The 23380-nt window shown below is 42.1% G+C and overlaps 1 protein-coding gene across 3 annotated transcripts in view; it reads right to left on the minus strand.

Annotated features, from left to right (window-relative positions):
* LOC126092311 (ankyrin repeat and IBR domain-containing protein 1-like) overlaps nucleotides 1-23380 on the minus strand; it is a 564318-nt gene that overhangs the window by 462712 nt on the left and 78226 nt on the right. For 2 of the 3 annotated variants that reach the window (XM_049907837.1, XM_049907836.1), the window contains exons 2-3: nucleotides 4106-4186; nucleotides 3847-3970 (exon numbers count right to left, since the gene is read on the minus strand). In XM_049907837.1, the coding sequence (XP_049763794.1) occupies nucleotides 3847-3970; nucleotides 4106-4137 (156 nt within the window). In that variant the 5' untranslated portion in view covers nucleotides 4138-4186. The remainder of the gene's footprint in view (nucleotides 1-3846; nucleotides 3971-4105; nucleotides 4187-23380) is intronic. The other variant, XM_049907838.1, reaches the window with a different exon arrangement.

Consider the following 23380-nt stretch of genomic DNA (forward strand, 5'->3'; position numbering starts at 1 on the left):
AGGCGTCTCTTGATTACTCTGTGGTCGTTTCAGGTGACGCTTGTGTAGTTTAATCCTAAAGCGTACGAGTCCCTGATCTGAGCTAGAGTTATGGACCTGTGGTTCACACGAAATTTGTTAATTTTCAGACTCACTTTAAATGACTGAATAAATGCAGGACTATGCCCACTGACATCAGTACTCCGTACTAAGGTGATAATATTCTGTTCTTTGTATTTTACTGAATTACTTTAATTTGCTGTGTACTACAGTTTACGTGCGAAAGTACAACTGAAAGTTACCAAGTATCAGTCGAACCGAGGTGACAGTTGGTCGTTGGCTCAGTTCAGACTTGTGCGTCGTCCGCGCCGTTGTGCGTTGCAGGGCTGCTATTGATAACAGTAATTAAGGCACTTGTATATAGGCTTGTTGAAGCCCGGATCCAGCTGACAGGGTGACTAATTCAGTTCGTAGAATAGTATTATCTTGCGGATTTAATATCTTGTTTTACGGCTAACTGGTATCGTTTCAGCAGTAGGCGTTGTACCATCTCAGATGAAACCTACTCCTTAACCAAAACCATTTGTTTACACCACTCAAGTAATTCGTACTAAGCCTTTATTGGTAAGGCTACCGTACGGGATGGTCAATATTCCAAAATTTTGACAGACTGCTCTAATGTTGCCCTGTATTTGACATTTGGGTTTGGATGTCTTACGGATAGCCTTGGCTGTTAAAGGCTTCTTGTTCTATCCTACTGCTGAGCGGGCGGACTTTCATTATTTTCCACACCTGACAAGGGTATAAATTGTTTAAACAAGAATAAGGAGGGAAGACTTATTCCAATTTAATGGCACCGTACCTCACGGCCACTCAATGTATAATTTGAGACCGTAAAGGGTATTATGTTTCCTATGGCGATATTGTTATGTGGAAACCAGTTAGATAGTCAGAAAAGCCACTATTTTTACTCTAGGCATATAGAGCGGTACAGTTCGTTCTCCTTTTCGAAAAAGCAAAAACCTGAAGAACTGCTTTCCTTATAGTATTTCACTGCAGGGATGTAACATTCAGCTGAGCTTATGTGAATTAGTGAATCAAAATGCACATTCAGGTGAATCACATCCAAATAGATCAAAAAGATATTTATATCATTTGCGAAAAGTCGTACACTGATCCATATACACTGACGCATAGGCACACACACAACATACAGGCTGTTGTAGAGGATGTTGGTCCATTTGATATATGAATCATGGTCATTCTACTAAAGTGGCATATTTGTACATCCTGGCCATACATGCAGTGGTTCTTAGTGAGTCTGCTAGCGCTCAGCTCAGATCAGCTGATTAAGATGGCGGAAAAGGGACGGCTAACTGCTTAGCAGGGAAGCAGAGAAACCAAGAGTGCGCTTATTACATGAAGACGTCCCCGTCACCATTTTAACGCAAGGTGGGCTCCCGCTAAAACATGCAAAAAGATCCAGAAAATATCTGTTTGGCCTACCATACCTAGACTTGAATTAACTGGATCTTTTTCTTTCGATGAAACGGTCAGTTCCGAACAGTGCATGGGGACGTTGCGAAACCAGTTCTTCCCTGCACTTTTGCCACATGACTTTCAACGCGCAGGCTCTGGTTTACGCAAGATGGTGCCCGCCCACACACAGCCATTGTTGTTGTATACTTTCTGCATGAAACATTTGGTGAGACAGTGTTGCTTCACCGCTTTCCCCAACTTTTTCAATGTGGTAAATTTGGCTGCCTCACAGCTCCGTCAATCCTTGTGATTATCTTCTGTCGGAAAGAAGTAGTCTTCCGTCAGCAACCTCGACATCTTGTGAAAACTAGAGCTGGCATTTTGGGAGTGTGCAATACAATCAATGAAGATCTGTGCTGGAGAGTAGTGCGGAATATGAGCGTTCGTCTAAAACACCGACGGTGGCAAAATGGTGGCCACACTGCATGTGATCTTCACTGACATCAATTCTCTATGACTTTGTGCCAGTATGTACACTACTGGCCATTAAAATTACTCCACCAAGAAGAAATGCGGATGATAAACTGGGATTCATTGGACAAATATATTATACTAGAACTGACCTGTGATTACATTTTCACGCAATTTGGGTGCATACATACTGAGAAATCAGTACCCAGAACAACCACCTCTAGCCGTAATAACAGCCTTGATACGCCCGGGCATTGAGTCAAACAGAGCTTGGATGGAGTGTACAGGTACAGCTGCGCATGCTGCTTCAACACGATACCACAGTTCATCAAGAGTAGTGACTGGCATATTGTGACGAGCCAGTTGCTAGGCCACCATTGACCAGTCGTCTTCAATTGGTGAGAGATCTGGAGAATGTGTTGGCAAGGGCAGCAGTCGAACATTTTCTGTATCCAGAAAGGCCCGTACAGGAGCTGCAACATACGGTCTTGCATTATCCTGCTGAAATGTAGGGTATCACAAGGATCGAATGAAGCGCAGAGCCACGGGTCGTAACACATCTGAAATGTACCGTCCACTGTTCAAAGTGCCGTCAATGTGAACAACATGTGACCGAGACGTGTAACCAATGGCACCCCATAACATCACGGCGGGTGATACCCCAGTATGGCGATGATGAATACACGCTTCCAGTGTACGTTCACCGCGATGTCGCCAAACACAGATGCGACCATCATGATGTTGTAAACAGAACCTGGATTCATCCGAAAAAATGACGTTTAGCCATTCGTGCACCCAGGTTCGTCGTTGAGTACAACATCGCAGGCGCTCCTATCTGTGATGCAGCGTCAAGGGTAACCGCAACCATGGTCATGCCTGTCATCTCGACTGCTAGTGATACGAGGCCATTGGGATCCAGCACGGCGTTCCGTATTACCCTCCTAAACCCACCGATTCCATATTCTGCTAACAGTCATTGGATCTCGACCAACGCGAGCAGCAATGTCGCGGTACGCTAAACCCCAATCGCGATAGGCTACAATCCGACCTTTATCAATGTCGGAAACGTGATGGTACGCATTTCTCCTCCTTACACGAGGCATAACAACAACGTTTCACCAGGCAACGCCGGTCAACTGTTGTTTGTGTATGAGAAATCGGTTGGAACCTTTCCTCATGTCAGCACGTTGTAGTTGTCGCCACCGGCGCCAACCTTGTGTGAATGCTCTGAAAAGCTAATAATTTTCATATCACAGCATCTTCTTCCTGTCGGTTAAATTTCGCGTCTGTAGCGCGTCATCATCATGGTGTAGCAATTTTAATGGCCAGTAGTGTATTTCGTGATGTTATGTGTCATAGTATTCAAACAAACATAAGTATTAATGGTTCAACATGTCCGGCGTCATCATGTACGTTCACACACACATACACTAAATTTTAATTTTTGTCTGGGAGAAACATTGTTCCAGAAGAAAATTAAAAATATACCCAATCCCATGATTCTGACCAAGTTTTTGAGAGGTTATCCCTTTTTATCATGCGAATGCCAGGTCTGGAAATTCCTTCCCAAATACTACCTATTGAAAACCCCTATGATGCACTCCCAGTCTTCTGGGATATTTGACTGGAAAGAACGAAATTATAGGACAGCACACACAGCTCTCATGAATGGGAAACAAAACATGTAAAAAAAAGTTGTTTCTTATTTGACGTTCAAAAGCTACTATTGTGTTTGTGGCAGGCACAAAAGCGTTAATTGTTTTTAATTCATAATTGTTGTGCTAGAATTTCCAAGAACTTGAGAAATTTCCAGGTAGTAGGGCTAAAATTGATATTTTGGATTCAGTTACTGAGTATGACCTAGAGAACGCATTGCAGCAGGTGAGCGGTTGGCGCATGCAGGACGAGTGCACTCACCTGCATGGCGGCAAACTCATCGCCATGCTGCAGGTACTTCTTGAACTTAGAGGAGGCGCTCCCCATGGCTGGCCAGCTGCGGCGGGCGGGTCGCCACGGCGCAGGGGCATCACCTGCTGCGCGCCTGCCAACATGACAAACGCAAAGCAGTCAGCGCGGGGCGCCACGGCCAAGCACGGGGGGGCTTCACCTGCTGCATGCCTGCCAACACAACAACTACACACTGATCGGCACGGATCGGCACAGTGCGGCGGCATACCTGCTCCGTCCCTGCCAACACTGCAACCACATTCTGAGGAGGCCACGTCGCCACGGCACGGAGACATCACCTGCTGCGTGCCTGCCAACAAAACAATTGCATACTGATCAGTGCAGCAGTGCTAGGGTTTCGTCCGCTGCACATCTGTTTACATACGTGATTGGGATAGTTTTCGTGACACAGGATAACCACTTGCACTGCAAACCTGCCAATAAAACAAACACAAATAGTGATAAAATAAGACCGCCAGATTAGTGGGAGGAGAAGTGAAGGAAAGACCCTCCGCTCCCACATAGACTGTCACTGGAAGCATTGTGCTGTATAACGAACAGAACTTTCTGCACTCACTGTTGACAGAAGGCGTTCTTTTTGGAGCAGGAGACACAGTAGACAATTATAGGCGTAATCGCATTTTGACTCCACTCAAACACAGCACAATGCAACAATGCGAAGCACAATGCCTTGTGAACTTTTAGTTTCTGGGAAGGAGATGCAGGTGTTCCACACATTAATCTAGGAATGGCTCCTTCATTCATTCTAGCACAGATAGTTTGGATGCACCACAATAAAATGAAACTCATCCTCCACTGATGGCTATAGCTGATCACAAATATTGGCAGTCATTGGACGAATGACCTTACACCGGCTTATGGGTAGGACCTCATGCTAAGTAAGCGTCTCTTCCAAAACACAGACACATACACAGCATTTCATAATACTACTGTGTAGGAAACAGGAAACGAAATAATCAACAGCTGTATGCAAACTGGGAAACACAACCGTAGTACAGGACTGAAACACCAAATACATAGTGATTGTAGCCTTAGACAGACAAAACTTTGACATTCCTGTCAATAAATCAACACCATACTTATTGAAATAGGATCCTAGCCATATTGTAATGTGTCTGAAACCCATTGGTACTATAATCTTACACTGATCGAAAGACAGACTGTGATAGTACTGACCCATAATCTGAGCTTCGTGGTATCCGATTTTCGAAACACTTCTTCAAAAAATGGTTCAAATGGCTCTGAGCACTATGGGACTCAACTGCTGTGGTCATAAGTCCCCTAGAACTTAGAACTACTTAAACCTAACTAACCTAAGGACATCACATACATCCATGCCCGAGGCAGGATTCGAACCTGCGACCGTAGCGGTCGTGCGGTTCCAGACTGTAGCGCCTTTAACCGCTCGGCCACTCCGGCTGGCGAAACACTTCTTCCAAGTGCAACAGATCTACTGGGAGGTTATCGGTGTCACCATTTGTACCGCCTGAAACAGTACAAGGAAGTGCAGATTGGATATGTGTCGAAGGAAAGACGCAGTCAACCACGAAGAACAGCAGGGTGACACAATATTCAATATTTTCCTTATGTTGACCATTCTCGGCCAAAATTACGACAGTCCTCTGAAAGTGAAACAATTAGCCGTCCACCCGTTACAAAAGACTAAAGACGTTCATGGCTAGACAGCATCATCTGATACAAGACACTATGTACAGCATTCCAGGTAAATATAGCAGTGGGCTATGGAAACACCTCTTGGGATACGTTAGATGCGTACATGTGGAATAAAAATGAAATCAAAGGCTGCAGAAAACAGGGTCTACGAAAAAAAAATGTGATCGATATTGTAGACATCAATATGCTTTGGGGTTACTATTGGCTCACCGTCACAAAGAATGTGATAAAAGAAAGTAATTTCGCCAACAGACATGAAGACTATCAGCTAAAGCCGTCCTCAGATAGAATTCGAGGAGCTGGACGAGTTTTGTGAGATCACAGTATGGAATTTCACATTAAGCGGTATCCTAGAGCGTGAAAAGAAAAATCAGGGAAGTAATAGTGTGGAGACGAACGTGACCAACAGGATGCAAGATAGCTTTTTACGGTACTGGTAGAACGTTGGAGAAACTACATCGGATTACGTCGTCTGCAATTTTTTTACGTTACTGGTAGAACACAGAAGAAACACCATCGGATTACGTTGTTTGCAAGTTGATGCACATATATGACGTTTTTCAAATTAATAACTTACAATATATGAATATACGTTGTTTGAAAGCCACAGTACATTGATGTTCTCTCTGAAACACGTCGTTTTTGATGCAATTTGTAATAATAAAATGAGGAGAAACGACATGATGTTGGTTGACGGCTTTTCAAATTTGATGTTATGCATATCATGGCTTGCTTGCTGTGAAAGTACACAATTTCAAGGCATCAGCACATTAAAAATATATCGAAGTTATAATTAAATGCTTGTTAATGACTCATTGCCGATGAAAGTCGTTATGTAAACTCAAAGACACATATTCCAAAAACTTTTGTGAACTGTAGTGCAATGGACAGAGATATGGACTGTTCACCGAAAGATTGCATGTTTTCCAACTGTATTGTGCAAATATTTGATACTCACCTTCATGTTTTCCAAAAGATTCTGTAGCTTTCTTTCTAATTTAATAGAAATATGTTGTTGAATATTCGATGTTAATATATAAACAAGAATTCTCCGTTCAGGAGCGAGGTTAGTTCGATTTTGATAACGTGCCAGGGAACTCGGACCAATGAACTGCAGGACTGCTCAGAGAGCTAACGTAACTATTTTACGCGCGTCCATTTTCGTAACCAAACTGTGTGATTTGCATGACAGATATAGCCGCTTAACTGCCGCTAAAGTGTGCTAGGTCGCAAATCACGTTGCAGTGCACGTTCTGTGTGATATATCAAGCCGTTTCTTAGCGCACACTGATCACATTGTAAACAACGTTTCGCAATATTCACGTTGAGAAACACGTCAGTACGGAGTAAGTCACTCCTGTCTTTGTCGCAGGAGGGCAGCACCAGACGACGAACTAAAATGAACTGGCTTTAACTATCGAGAAGCTCGGTAGGAAGACAGGGCTGTAGAGAAAAGAGAAGAAGAAGGGGGAAGCCGTCAGTTGGAATTTGGAAGGAATGCACTTACGGAACTGGGAATGTGATTTGATACGTTTTGTATCATGATTTGGTTTCACGTGTGGCTATGTTTTTGAATGAAGTAAATTGAAACTAACTTTAACATTAGGACGTCAAGAAATGTAGTAATATTTATGAGCGTTAAATACTGACAAAAATAAGTAAATGAAAATCATTCTTAAGATGAACTATTAGGCAGATTTTGTTTTTTTGTGATTGGTTTGTCGTCCAGAAGATGCAGGACGCAGCATACATAGAAGAGCACCGTGGTACCTACGACTCAGGCGCAGGTTAGTAAGTGAAGCATCCCTGGTTCTAAGTAATTACTCTGTCTTCGTTTTTGCTAACCAGATAAAGTTTTTTGTGTGTCAGTATTTCAGAATTACTCACAATCAGAGGAAACTTCTGTATATACATTAGCTTTCTTTGAACGTAGAAAATATTTACTTACAACTTTCTACATTTACCAACAGCAATGGCGATATTGCATAAATGTATTCTCTGAGGTTGTTAATTCTGACATGATTTATTTAAATAAATTATTGGAATTTTCTGTTGTTGAGCGACTACGCGGACAACATTACTAAAGAGAAGAAGGTCCGCCTTTACTAAAATAAAAACAGGCACACACACATACATACACACACACGTTTAGTGCTAGTACTAGGAAACGCTCAGTACTTTTAACTAACGGAGTATACATGCCACAATTCATAAAAGAACCTAGCGTAGAGAGTTGGAGAATAAAAACATTTCATATATAAAGGCAATAGTTGTCTACATAAAACAACGAGAAACTTGTGAAAAAACTTCAAGTTCCAGTTACTAATTTTTTTTATCATCAGTCTTCTGACTGGTTTGATGCAGCCCGCCACGAATTCCTCTCCTGTGCAAACCTCTTCATCTCAGAGTAGCACTTGCAACTTACATCCTCAATTATTTGCTGGATGTATTCCATCTGTGTCTTCCTCTACAGTTTTTGTCCTCTACAGCTGCCTCTAGTACCATGGAAGTCATTCCCTCATGTTTTAATAGATGTCCTATTATCCTGTCCCTTCTCCTTATCAGTGTTTTCCACATGCGCAGAACATCCTCGTTCCGTACCTTATCAGTCCACATAAATTTCCACATTCGTCTATAGCTTCTTATGTCATGTGTCTGTAGTTCATTTCTAACGGATAACGTAGTGACCCCTTTTCTAAAATAACCCGATATTTCAAAGCATTGAAAGTTTTACGGAAAAACATAAATCGTTAAAAAAGTTTTATTTAAGGACCAAATATTTAAGCACCACTATTATGGCAGATTTATATATTAGTTTTTTAATCGGTTGTTAGTTAAAAATCAAAAAAAATCCTGTTATAAGCGAGGCCAAACAAATACCGAAAAACACCAATTATTCAGAACTGAAATACTGATGTCGGTTTTAGCCGATTCGCTTTTTCCGTCCCTACTGGAGTCTCCGCGACAGTTTTGCAAGGGCCGAGCGCACACGGCATCATTATAGTCCAGCCACATGGTGGCTCATGGAGAAATGTTTTGTAGAAGTTTCTTTGACAGGCTTTCTATGTTTTCGTGAGTATTGAATTAAAATTTGTGAGGTGTCACCAAAAGTTTTGCCCGGAAGTAGATCAAAAATGGAAAAAAACTATGACGAAAGGGACTTTTTTGAATTTTTCGCTTATAATACGGAAACGACGCAGTTTTCGGCAAAGTTGAAGATTTACGAAAATGAAAATAAAATTTCCCACGAAATACTATCGAATGTGTTTCCTCGTCAGACCAACCGTATGGCTCATAGCGAAGGTTGAAGTCAGCATAATTTCAAGTGGCACAACCAACAACCGAGTCCCCTCTCTCAATATGCTATTATGTTCATTCAATCGGCAATGTGAAAACTTTCACGACTCCCACAATTCAAAGGTGTTCAAGTAATCTAAAAAATGGTTCAAATGGCTCTGAGCACTATCGGACTTAACATCTGAGGTCATCAGTACCCTATAACGTAGAACTACTTAAACCTAACTAACCTAAGGACATCACACACGTCCATGCCCGAGGCAGGATTCGAACCTGCGACCGTAGCGGTAACCTATGTAAATGACATAATTACTATGCTTTAGTTTGCATTTCGTAACAATAATAATAATTACCATAATATTATGTTATTAATGCAATAATTATAAAAAAATTTAAAGAAGTTTCATCTCTTCCCACTTCTTTACTTGATTCACTGGCAAAGTGAGAATAGAAATAGGTATATTACAGCTTGATAATACATGACTAATTTCAGTTCATACTAGACAATACGCCATCAGAAGTTTGGGTTTGTACTGAGCATTGTTGGAGGGGTGGAGTAAATTCCAATCCCTTTTCCATCATTATTAGTGTTTCTGCGGAGAAGACAATGTATTCTAAAGCTGACAGTTGATGATTTTCTGAGAGCCAGCTTGCAATGGTCATAGAAAGAGTTGGGTTGACAGCTGTCACCATGCAATGTGCTATGGCCATACTTTGTCTTCTGTTCATTCAAGTTTCCTCGCTTCTTCATCACTAGTCGATTAAAGAAATTTCGAACAGTATCAGAGGTGAAGACCTCGTTCTTCTGTCAGAAACTGGTCTGACGAGTATATTTCGTTTTGATGTATCGTGAACCTGCCTTCGAATACCTTCAGCAAGTATATCTCCTGCTGTTTCAATCACCCTTCGACGCTCTTCCTCTGGAGATGATCTTTTTCACTGATACCAACTACCTGTAAGAATTTTTACCCAGTGTTTTGAAACAACCTTTGATTTCTTTCTTCACTGATCAGGCAGTCACTCTATTACTTACACACGTCTTCAACAGCTGAGCTTTCACTGTCTTGACCTTACGGATCTTGTTTATTAACTGCTCAAGGGAATACTGACACTACTTGTCACTTTCACTGTGCTAGTCGAAAATTTTCTGCATAGCACCATCAATTTGTGTGGCATATAGACCATAGACCGCGTTTTTTCTGCCTGTTTCGGATTGCCGTGTAGGATGTTCACACATAAGATGTTGTGCCGTGCATCTGTTGCAATCAAGCTAGGAACTGGTCCAATCCGAGGTATTATTAAGACTAAATTGATTTGTTTGTCTCTCTGCAAGCTTCAGGACAGTCTTTTGCCCCCCCCCCCCCCTCCCCCCGCCACCCATACACACACTGTATGCTGACATTGTCAAAGAGGAAATACAAACATGCCAAATTTAAACAGACACAAAATCCTCAAGATTGGCGATCTTTTACAGTAGTTCGAAAATTTAGCGCGGACTTCAATGCGAAATGCTTATAACAGTTTCCACAACGAAACTTTGTCTCGAAACCTGAAAGAAAATCTAAAGAGATTTTGGTCGTATGTGAAGTATGTTAACGGCAAGAAACAATCGATGCCTTCTCTGCGCGATAGCAATGGAGATACTATCGAAGACAGTGCTGCCATAGCAGAGTTACTAAACACAGCATTCCGAAATGCCTTTACAAAGAAGACAAAATAAATACTCCAGAATCCGAATCTAGAACAGCTGTCAACATGAGTAACGTTGAAGTAAATATCCTCGGAGTAGTGAAGCAACTTAAATCAATAAAAGAAAGTCTTCTGGTCCAGACTGTATACCAATTACGCTCCTTTCGGAGTATGCTGATGCATTAGCTCCATATTTGACAATAATATACAAACGTTCGCTCGACGAAAGATCCGTACCCAAAGACTGGAAAGTTGCACAGGTCACACCAATATTCAAGAAAGGTAGTAGGAGTAATCCACTAAATTACAGGCCCGTATCGTTAACGTCGATATGCAGCAGGATTTTGGAACATATGTTGTGTCCAAACATTGTGAATTACCTCCAAGAAAACTGTTTATTGACACACAGTCAACATGGGTTTAGAAAACATCGTTCATGTGAAATACAATTAGCTCTTTATTCACATGAAGTGTTGGGTGCTACGGACAAGGGATTTCGGATCGATTCCGTATTTCTGGATTTCCGGAAGGCTTTTGACACTTTTCCACACAAGCGACTTGTAGAGAAATTGAGTGCTTATGGAATATCGTCTCAGTTATGTGACTGGATTCGTGATTTCCTGTCAGAAAGGTCACAGTTCGTAGTAATTGACGGAAAGTCATCGAGTAAAACAGAAGTGATTTCTGGCGTTCCCCAAGGTAGTGTTGTAGGCCCTTTGCTGTTCCTTATCTATATAAACAATTTGGGAGACAATCTGAGCAGCCGTCTTCGGTTGTTTGCAGATGACGCTGTCGTTTATCGACTAATAAAGTCATCAGAAGATCAAAACAAATTGCAAAACGATTTAGAAAAGATATCTCAATGGTGCGAAAATTAGCAGTTGACCTTAAATAGCCGGCCGCGGTGGTCTAGCGGTTCTAGGCGCTCAGTCCGGCGCCGCGCGACTGCCACGGTCGCAGGTTCGAATCCTGCCTCGGGCATGGATGTGTGTGATGTCCTTAGGTTAGTTAGGTTTAAGTAGTTCTACGTTCTAGGGGACTGATGACCATAGATGTTAAGTCCCATAGTGCTCAGAGCCATTTGAACTATTTTGACTTTAAATAACGAAAAGTGTGAGGTCATCCAAATGGGTGCTAAAAGAAATTCGTTAAACTTCGGTTACACGATAAACCAGTCTGATCTAAAAGCCGTAAAAATTACAATTACGAACAACTTAAATTGGAAGGAACACATAGAAAATGTTGTGGGGAAGGCTAACCAAAGACTGCGTTTTATTGGCAGGACACTTAGAAAATGTAACTGATCTACTAAGGAGACTGCCTACACCACGCTTGTCCGTCCTCTTTTAGAATACTGCTGCGCGATATAGGATCCTTATCAGGTAGGATTGATGGAGTACACCGAAAAAGTTGAAAGAAGGCAGCACGTTTTGTACTATCGCGAAATATGTGAGAGAGTGTCACAGAAATGATACAGGATTTGGGCTGGACATCGTTAAAAGAAAGGCGTGTTTCGTTGCGACGGAATCTTCCCACGAAATTCCAATCACTACCTTTCTCCTCAGAATGCGAAAATGTTTTGTTGACACCGTACATAGGGAGAAACGATCACCACGATAAAATAAGTGAAATCAGAGCTCGTACGGAAAGATATAGGTGTTCGTTCTTTCCGCGCACTATACGAGATTGGAATAATAGAGAATTGTAAAGGTGGTTCGATGAACCCTCTGCCACGCACTTAAATGTGATTTGCAGAGTATCCATGTAGATGTAGATGTAGATGAAGATCTTTTGATTTAAAACATGTGTACATAAATTTTTATCCACCCGTGTTTTGTACGCTAGGTTCTGTCGATTGGCTTGGGGCTTGTTTTGTTGAACCAGAAGTTCTGGCATAACCGCCGATCCACACAAGAGACAGTTGGTTTTTGGATCAAAATTCAGTTGACCATATCGAATTTCTCTTCGACTGCACAGCCAGCCGCAACACTCTTAACCTCCGTGCTAATTAATAATTCGTTAGTGTACTTTCTTCAACGTGGACGAAAGTATAGAAACACCAAATACTCAACCTATCACCATGAAAAACTGGTGTAGAAAAACCGCTGCCATGTAGAATAGCTTCCAGTCGTCACGGAATGGACAAACGCGGGTCCCACATTGTTTTCATGGAAATCTTACGCCATTATTCCTACAAAATAAAGGCAAGTTCAGCAAACAATCATGGATGTGGATAGAAATCATGCGCCCTTCTCTGAGATGAGCAGTCTGGCACAGAACAGGGTAGCGCGGAGACCCGCATCAAACCAGGCTTCAGACTGAACACGACGGCAACAACACAGTTACATACTGCAAAATACCAGTAATCTTTCCAATCCAGATCATGTAAATTCTATTCTCCTTTTCGTATAACGAAAGTCTACGCAATTAAAAGTTGACTTGCACCTACCGGCTGTTTTCCGCCCATGGGTTCACTGATTCCCGCCTCCGTAGATGGAAACGTCGCTGAACACACCAGCTAATTTTCTTAATTCATGTGAAAGTATGGAACCAAAACGAGTAGTGAAAACGAAATGTAATGAAATGAATTTACATATTTCTTGTGACAGGGCTGGTTGCGAGTTCTGTTAGGGTCAGTTTCATTAGTTTGGAGTCACTGACAACCCACAGAAACTGGACACGAAACTGACTCGATAGACTTTCACTTGATTGCCCTATCCTCTTATCAAGTCGTTACGATCTCTCCACGAAAGGACTGGCGTGACAGCACACTGTTCGCGGATTTCGAAGTATTTCGCCTCCACCTTTTCGTAAACACAAACGATATCTCCCACTTGATCTTTTTATTCCGTGTTGTGCCGGTGTTGATAAGAGCCCCCCACCATATCCCCCCAAAAAACTAAAAACAAAACAAAATAGAAGAGAAACAGAGTAAGTATAATACAGTAAAAATTACTAAGAAACGTTAGTAAAAAATGAACATATATGTTATGTCAGAAAACAGTAATTCAGACAACAGACAGACTTAAGGCTGTATGGAACGTAGTGGAAGGAGAGACAGGACAACCAGCCACGGAACATGATAACATCCCTATTGAACTAATGGAACGATGCATCATGGTAGCAAATATGTTTAACAACGTGTCTTAAATATACTAGAAAATACAGGGACAAACAGTTAAAGAGAAAATCATAGTAGTATCTTGAAAAAGCAACCTCAACAAATTCAGTCAGATGAATGTATCACCTACTTCTCATCCTTAAGTTCAGAAAATTAGATATTTTCTCAAAAACAAAAGCTCATTTGGATTTGATAGTGTTTCCAACAGAGTACTAAAGATTTGTTTTCATATGATAAGCCCTGTTCTATCTGAAATATATAATGAAGCACTGACTCAACGAATTTTTTCAGAGAGATTGAAATATTCCATTATTAATTTTGTCATAATAAAGGTGACTGATTCTAATAACTACCGATCTGTTTCGCTACTGACATTTTCTAAAATTTTCAAGAAGGTGATGTATTCTAGAACAGTATCCCCATCGAACAACAATAATATCCTCAGAAAATCAAGTTTGACTTTCAGAAGAGTTGTTCAATTTAAACTGCCGTTTACGCATTCAGTCACCAAATTTCACAAGCTTTAAACAACAATATAGAACCGGTTGGTATTTTCTGCGACCTATCTACGGCATTTGACTGTGTGAGTCACAATATTTTCGTAGACAATCTGAGATTTTATGGGATTCATGGCGTAGTCAACTAATGGATAATGTCATTTCTAACCAGAAGCATGCAGAAAGTTTTACTTAGTAATTCAGCCAACGTAATCAGGGGAGAGTTCACGTATGTGATTCCCGAACGCTCAAACATAGTTGCATTATTGTTCCTCATATATGTAAACGACATTCCATTTAATACACAAATATACAAGAGGCCCCCCCCCCCGCCCTTCCCATGTATCACCAACTTCTCATTCATAAGTTCAGAAAATTATATATATTAGACCTTGGCCGTTAGTAGGGAGGCTTGCGTTCCTCAGTGATAGAGATGGCCGTACCATGGGTGCAACCACAACGGAGATGTGTCCGTTGAGCGGCCAGAAACGTATGGTTCCTGAAGAGGGGCAGCAGCCTTTTCAATAGTCACGGGGGCAATAGTCTGGATGTTTGACTGATCTACCCTTGTAACATCAACCAAAACGGCCTTGCTGTGCTGGTACTGGGAACGGCTGAAAGCAAGCGGAAACTACAGCTGCAATTTTTCCCGAGGGCATGCAGCTTTCCTGTATGGTTAAATGATAATGGCGGCCTCTTGGGTAAAATATTCCAGACGTAAAATAGTCCCCCGTTCGTATCACAGGATGAGACTACTCAAGACGTTACCAGGAGAAACAAAACTGGTATTCTACGGATCGGAGCGTGGAACGTCAGACCCTTGAATCGGGCAGGTAGGTTAGAAAATTTAAAAAGAGAAATGGATAGGTTAAAGTTAGATATAGTGGGAATTAGTGAAGTTCGGTGGCAAGAGAAATAAGACTCCTGGTCAGTTGACTTTAGGGTTACAAATACAAAATCAAATATGGGTAACGCAGGAGAAGGTTTAATGATGAACAAAAAAATAGGAACGCGGATTATCTACTATGATCAGCATAGTGAACGCATTATTATGGCCAAGATAGACACCAAGCCCACGCCTACCACAGCAGTACAAGTTTATATGCCAACTATTTCCGCAGATGATGAAGAGATTGAAGGAATGTATGATGCGATAAAAGAAATTATTCAGGCAGTTAAGGGAGACGAAAATTTGGAATTTGATAATAGGAAAAGTAAGTGAAGGAAAAGTAGTAGGTAAATATGGACTGGAGGTAAGGAATGAAAGAGGAAGCTTCCTTGTAGAATTTTGCACAGAACATAACCCAATCACAACTAACACTTCATTTAAGAATCATGAAAGTAGGTCATATACGTGCATGAGACCTGGAGACACTGGAAGGTTTCATAAAGATTATGTAATGGTAGGACAGAGATTTAGGAACAAGGTTTTAAATTGCAGGACGTTTCCAGGGGCAGATGTAGAAATTGGGCACAATCTACTGGTTATGAACTGCAGGAAGGTAGGAATTTAAGAAGATGGGACCTGGATAAACTGAAAGACACTGTAGAGGGTTTCAGAGGGAGCAGTAGGAAACGATTGACAAGACCATAGGAAAGAAATACACTAGAAGAAGAATGGATAGCTTTGAAGTAGTGAAGGCAGTAGACGATCAAGTAGGTAAAAAGACGAGGACTAGTAGAAATACTTAGGTAACAGAATAGATATTGAATTTAATTGATGCAAGGAGAAAATATAAAAATGCAGTAAATGAAGCAGGCGAAAGGAATACAAACGTATAAAAAATGAGATGGTCAGGAAGAGAAAAATGGCTAAGCAGGGACGGCTAGAGGACAAATGTAATGTAGAAGTATAAATCACTAGGGGTATAGATACTGCCTACAGAATAATTAAAGTGAACCACATCTATGAATATCAAGAGCTCAGATGGAAAACCAGTCCGAAGCAAAGGAGAAATGTGGAAGGAGTATATAGAGGGCCATACAAGGGCGATGTACGTGAAGGCAATATTATGGAACTGGAAGAGGACGTAGACGAAGATGAAATGAGAGATATGATACTGCGTGAATAATTTGACAGAACCTTGAAAGACCTAAGTCGAAATATGGCCCCGGGAGTAGGCCACATTCCATTAGAACTACTGAATTGCCTTGAGTGAGCCAGCCGTGACAAAACTCTTTCACGTCATCAGCAAGATGTGTTAGACATGCAGAATACCCTCAGACTTTACAATAATTCCAATATCAAAGCAAGCAGGTGTTGACAGGTGTGAAAATTACCGAACTATCAGTGTAATAAGTCATGGTTGAAAACACTAACACGAATTATTTACAGATGAATTGAAAAAACTGGAAGAAGCCGATCTTGGGGAAGATCATTTGGATACCGTAGAACTGTTGGAACACCGAGGCAATATTGACCCTACGACTCATCTAATAAGATAGGTTAAGGAAAGGCAAACCAACATTTCTAGCCTTTGTAGACTTAGAGAAAGTTTTGACAATGTTGACTGGGATACTCTCTTTCAAATTCTGAAGGTGACAGAGGTAAAATACAGGGACCGAAAGGCTATTTACAATTTGTACAGGAACCAGATGGCAGTTATAAGAGTCGAGGGGCGTGAAAGGGAAGCAGTGGATGGGAAGGGAGTGAGACAGGGCTGTAGCCTTTCCGCGATGTTATTCAATCTATATATTGACCAAGTAGTAAAGGGAGAAAAAGGAACTTTGGAGTAGGAATTAAAATCCATGGAGAAGAAATAAAAACTTTGAGGTTTGTCGATGACATTGTAATTCTGTCGGAGACAGCAAAGGACCTGGAAGAGCAGTTAAACGGAATGGACGGTATCTTGAAAGGAGGATATAAGATGAACATCAACAAAAGGAAAACGAGTGTAATGGAATGTAGTCGATTTAAATCAGGTGATGGTTAGGTAATTAGGTTAGGAAATGAGACACTTAAAGTAGTAGTTTTGCTTCCTGGGAAGCAAAATAATTCATGACGGTCGAAGTAGATAAGATATAAAATGTAGACTGACTATGGAAAGGAAAGCTTTTCTGAAGAAGGGAAATTTGTTAACATCGAGTATAGATTTAAGTGTCAGAAGTCCTTTCTGGAAGTACTTGTATGGAGTGTAGCCGTGTACAGAAATGAAAAAGGACCATAAACACTGTAGATAAGATGAGAATAGAAGCTTTTTAAACGTGGTGCTACAAAAGAATGTTGAAGATTAGATGGGTATATCACGTCACTAATGAGGAGGTACTGAACAGAACTGAGGAGAAGAGAAATTTGGGGCACAACATTACTAAAAGAAAGGATCGGTTGTAGGACACGTTCTGAAGCATCAAGGGAATACCAATTTAGTACTGGAATAGAAGCTTTCTAAACGTGGTGCTACAGAAGAATGTTGAAGATTAGATGGGTATATCACGTCACTAATGAGGAGGTACTGAACAGAACTGAGGAGAAGAGAAATTTGGGGCACAACATTACTAAAAGAAAGGATCGGTTGGTAGGCCACGTTCTGAAGCATCAAGGGAACACGAATTTAGTACTGGAGGGCAGCGTGGACGATAAAAATCGTAGAGGTAGACCAAGAGATGAATACAGTTATCAGATTCAGTAGGATGTAGGCTGCAGTAGTTACTCGGAGATGAAGAAAGGTTAGCACAGGACAGAGTAGTATGGAGGGCAGCATCAAACAAGTCTCTGGAATGAAGACCACAAAACAACATACAAGAACCAGAATTAGTTCTTTTTGAGGATGACATTAGTATTGTAATTTGTCCAAGCATACATTAAGCAACAGAGGAAATGCTAAGTAATGTCGTTAAAAGTATCATTGACTGGTCTCGTTCTCAGTTCTAAAAGGACACTTCAAGAGGCACTACACCAATGATAAGTGTAACACATGGCGAGAAAATGATAATATGGCGAAAACTCTAAAATTCTTAGGTGTCCATAATGATGAAAACTTTAATTGTAAAAATCGCGTTTTGGAACTCCTAAAACAATTAATTCAGCTACATTCACACTTATAATCATTGAAAATCTTGAAGGGGGACGAATCACTAAGGTGACATATTTTTCATAATTTCATTTGATAATGTCATATGGGATAATGTTCTGGGGTAACCCATCTTTAAGAAAGAAAGTTTTCACTGCTCGAAAACGTGTTGTATGAGTAATATATGGTGCTCAGCCACGATCATCTTGTAAACATCTATTCTGTACTGCTTCACAGCGTCAAGTACTTATCCCCTTATGAATTTTGTTGTAAATAATCCACTGCAATTAGAAGGAAAGCTGTTGTACATAATTACAATACCTGAAGAAGAAATAATATATGTTACGTCACATTAAAGTTGTCTTCAGCACGAAAAGGGGTACAGAATGCTGCAACCAAAGTTTTTGATGACTTACCCAGTGATATAAAATGTCTGATAGACAGTGAACTAAAATTTGATATCAAACTGGATAAGTTTCTCCTTGGCAACTTCTTCAGTTCCGTAGAACAATTTGTATTAATGTAATGGGTAAAATGTAGTGGGTAGGAATTACTAACTCACATCTGTGTATTAAAAAAAACTACTTGCAAATGATCAGCATGTAGCAATGTGTACAACATAATTTTTGATGTGAATAAAATGACACGTTCAACATAATTACGATCTGTCATGCAAATGACCTACGGAACATGAAAATAACTAATTAACTAAACTTCAGTATTCGGGAGCTGCAGAGAACCGCCTGTATAAGACAACTGCAGACATAAGTTCACTCGTGATTTTTACTTTATCCACATGACGCAAAGCAGAGTGTATCAGTTTCATGTCTGTCAGTTACCAATTGGCATCCAGAATCTGAAGCAGTGAGACATAATAAGTAACACGGTTCTGCTTTGAATCCCTTGTTGTTGCTGTTGTACATAAAATTCCGCTTGCATTGCAGAAGAAGCTAAATTTCATCTTCTTGAATGTGATACATCTATAGTAATGAAAAATAATACGAGTCCCGTTTAAAAAATTGCAACTAACGAAATGATTGAAAACATCAGTAAGGGAATAGAGAGTTCAAGGCCAACAGATTAACCTTAAATCTTGGCAAGACACTGTACATACAATTCAGAATTTGTCATAGTACATTGTACATAGCTATAAAATTATCTAACAATGAAATATATGAAGTGTTAAGAATATGGTGTCTCTAAATAATGGTCTAAAAAGCGTAAAGTTAAAATTTGAGCTTTTTCTTTTTGTTAGTTATTTAGATAATTGTGGCCCACGTTGCAAAAATGGTTAAAAACCGGTTTTTTAGGTTTTCTGCGTAAGTAAGGTAATTCTGAACCTCTGGATCTTGGTAAGAGATAATGATATCGAAAAAAGTTTCAAGGTTCTCTGAGAACCTCATCTTAAAAACAAATGATAAAAATCTGTCGTGAACAGAAATTATAGAAATCACCATTCCCACAACTGGTACTTTTTGTAATCAAAATCTTAGTTTTTTCGAGGTTTTCGCAGGAACCCTCCATGGACAAATGGCGCTTTTATAAGCCGCTTTAGTCTCATCCTAAAACACATGTAATGAGCCAACTGATTTGTTCAATTTGCCTGGGATGGAGGAGGGTGTAATGTTTACCCTGTACTGTAGGGCAAGTACAGTATGCCCAATCCTGCCATAGGTATACAAATGACCGATAGGCCAAGGGCTATCCGAAACATTTGACACACGATACGAACCTCTGAAAAATCGCATATTGCACGTAGCTCTTTGGAATATATCCCTGCTCGGGCTAGTTCTCATGTTAAGGAAGGCACAGGTAAAATTTGAGCCATTTTTGTTGGGGACTTTGAGCCGTGGGGGAATCGCTGGCGCCAGTAAGCCAGCTCGTTTTGGTATGCGCGTTTTCTCTTTGGTTTTCCTCTTCTGGCCGCTATTTAAGCGCGGTGCTTCCAGCTACGCTGGCTTGGTTTTCCGCTCCGGAGCCCTAGTGGTCATGCTTGCCCGTTGCTTGGTCATTTGTTGTGTTGGCGAGTCTTGGAGTAGCCGTTACGGAGGAGCTTTGGTTGCTCGCGGCGCTGTGTTATAATTTGAGGAGCGTGTCGGCTGCGGGTTGGTGGTGATGGCCTGCAATGCACTAACAAGTGTGTATATCTTACTACCTGATGCTCGATGCCTATGTATGCTATGTGGATTCTCGTTGTTTGGTGCTACTAACGGTGGGCGTCAGCTATTTCTCTGAACTTGTGTTTGTGATCAGTCTGATCGTAATTTGTGCTCAGAGCAGTAAAAAGTGATTTGTATCTGATTATTCCCGCCGTGACGTGAATATGGAATTCACTCTTGGTTCCGGTATATGTTGAGCAGTGCTGTTAAGATTGTAAAAAATTGCTCTGTGTCGGGAGCACTAAGCGTGAGTAGCGTGAAGGCTGCACGAGTCATTCTAGGATAGTGCGCCGCAATGTTAAGTGTTAAGACAGTGTGCTTGTCATGTTACTTGAGTATCTTATGATTTATTCTGTGGTTTTCGTTTGGAGGGGACGTGGCTTTGGTGTCCTGTATTATGGGTTTTTATGGTCTTGGTTCGGCAGGTCGTTAACTTCTCCAGACTTTATGCTTGTTATTGGGGTCCGTAAATAATTTTACATGCTATTGGTTTGCATGTGTAGTCCACATGAGTTCCAAAAGAAATCCGTTGGAATTCGATTACTCGATAAATAGTACAATTCTAAAGGCTGTCAATTCAAGGCTGGGTGTTAAAATTACGAACAACTTCAGTTGGAAAGACCACATAGATAATATTGTGGGGTAGGCGAGCCAAAGGTTGCGTTTCATTGGCAGGACACTTAGAAGATGCAACAAGTCCACTAAAGAGACAGCTTACACTACACTCGTTCGTCCTCTGTTAGAATATAGCTGCGCGGTGTATGATCCTTACCAGGTGGGATTGACGGAGGACATCGAAAGGGTGGAAAAAAGGGCAGCTCGGTTTGTATTATCACGTAGTAGGGGAGAGAGTGTGGCAGATATGATAGGCGAATTGGGATGGAAGTCATTACAGCAAAGACGTTTTTCGTCGCGGCGAGATCTACACTCCTGGAAATTGAAATAAGAACACCGTGAATTCATTGTCCCAGGAAGGGGAAACTTTATTGACACATTCCTGGGGTCAGATACATCACATGATCACACTGACAGAACCACAGGCACATAGACACAGGCAACAGAGCATGCACAATGTCGGCACTAGTACAGTGTATATCCACCTTTCGCAGCAATGCAGGCTGCTATTCTCCCATGGAGACGATCGTAGAGATGCTGGATGTAGTCCTGTGGAACGGCTTGCCATGCCATTTCCACCTGGCGCCTCAGTTGGACCAGCGTTCGTGCTGGACGTGCAGACCGCGTGAGACGACGCTTCATCCAGTCCCAAACATGCTCAATGGGGGACAGATCCGGAGATCTTGCTGGCCAGGGTAGTTGACTTACACCTTCTAGAGCACGTTGGGTGGCACGGGATACATGCGGACGTGCATTGTCCTGCTGGAACAGCAAGTTCCCTTGCCGGTCTAGGAATGGTAGAACGATGGGTTCGATGACGGTTTTGATGTACCGTGCACTATTCAGTGTCCCCTCGACGATCACCAGTGGTGTACGGCCAGTGTAGGAGATCGCTCCCCACACCATGATGCCGGATGTTGGCCCTGTGTGCCTCGGTCGTATGCAGTCCTGATTGTGGCGCTCAGCTGCACGGCGCCAAACACGCATACGACCATCATTGGCACCAAGGCAGAAGCGACTCTCATCGCTGAAGACGACACGTCTCCATTCGTCCCTCCATTCACGCCTGTCGCGACACCACTGGAGGCGGGCTGCACGATGTTGGGGCGTGAGCGGAAGACGGCCTAACGGTGTGCGGGACCGTAGCCCAGCTTGATGGAGACGGTTGCGAATGGTCCTCGCCGATACCCCAGGAGCAACAGTGTCCCTAATTTGCTGGGAAGTGTCGGTGCGGTCCCCTACGGCACTGCGTAGGATCCTACGGTCTTGGCGTGCATCCGTGCGTCGCTGCGGTCCGGTCCCAGGTCGACGGGCACGTGCACCTTCCGCCGACCACTGGCGACAACATCGATGTACTGTGGAGACCTCACGCCCCACGTGTTGAGCAATTCGGCGGTACGTCCACCCGGCCTCCCGCATGCCCACTATACGCCCTCGCTCAAAGTCCGTCAACTGCACATACGGTTCACGTCCACGCTGTCGCGGCATGCTACCAGTGTTAAAGACTGCGATGGAGCTCCGTATGCCACGGCAAACTGGCTGACACTGACGGCGGCGGTGCACAAATGCTGCGCAGCTAGCGCCATTCGACGGCCAACACCGCGGTTCCTGGTGTGTCCGCTGTGCCGTGCGTGTGATCATTGCTTGTACAGCCCTCTCGCAGTGTCCGGAGCAAGTATGGTGGGTCTGACACACCGGTGTCAATGTGTTCTTTTTTCCATTTCCAGGAGTGTATTTACGAAATTACAGTCCCCAACTTTCTCTTCCGAATGCGAAAATATTTTGTTGACCCCAACCTACATAGGTAGGAATGATCATCAAAATAAAATAAGAGAAATCAGAGCTCGAACAGAAAGATTTAGGTGTTCGTTTTTCCCGCGCGCTGTTCGGGAGTGGAATGGTAGAGAGATAGTATGATTGCGGTTCGACGAACCCTCTGCCAAGCACTTAAATGTGAATTGCAGAGTAGTCATGTAGATGTAGATGTAGATGTAGATGTAGAAGGGTATTCAATTTGATAGGGAGGGGGGGGGCAGAGACATAACTCTGAAATAAGAGGGTTTGTGTTGTGTCGCTTGCTTTGGTTGTCTGTGCTTTGTTGTTTTTTTCCTAATATTATAGTGTACTGCGAGAGGCGGGCACAATCAGTTGCAGATTGACCAATACAGAGGGCGGCGCCTTGAATGAAATAAGTTCGGACGGCGTTAGCTCGGCCAGCTACGTCTTGGTGACGCTTGGCGCTACTTGGCCGTATCCTGTCAGAGTCGCAGTAGTTGATAGGAGTCGAGCAGCCAGCCACGGTGGCTGAGCGGTTCTAAGCGCTTCAGTCCGGAACCGCGTGACTACTAGGGTCGCAGGTTCGAATCCTGCCTCGGGCATGGATGTGTATGATGTCCTTAGTTAGGTTTAACTAGTTCTAAG

This window comes from Schistocerca cancellata, chromosome 7, assembly GCF_023864275.1.
Source record: "Schistocerca cancellata isolate TAMUIC-IGC-003103 chromosome 7, iqSchCanc2.1, whole genome shotgun sequence".
NCBI lineage: Eukaryota > Metazoa > Arthropoda > Insecta > Orthoptera > Acrididae > Schistocerca > Schistocerca cancellata.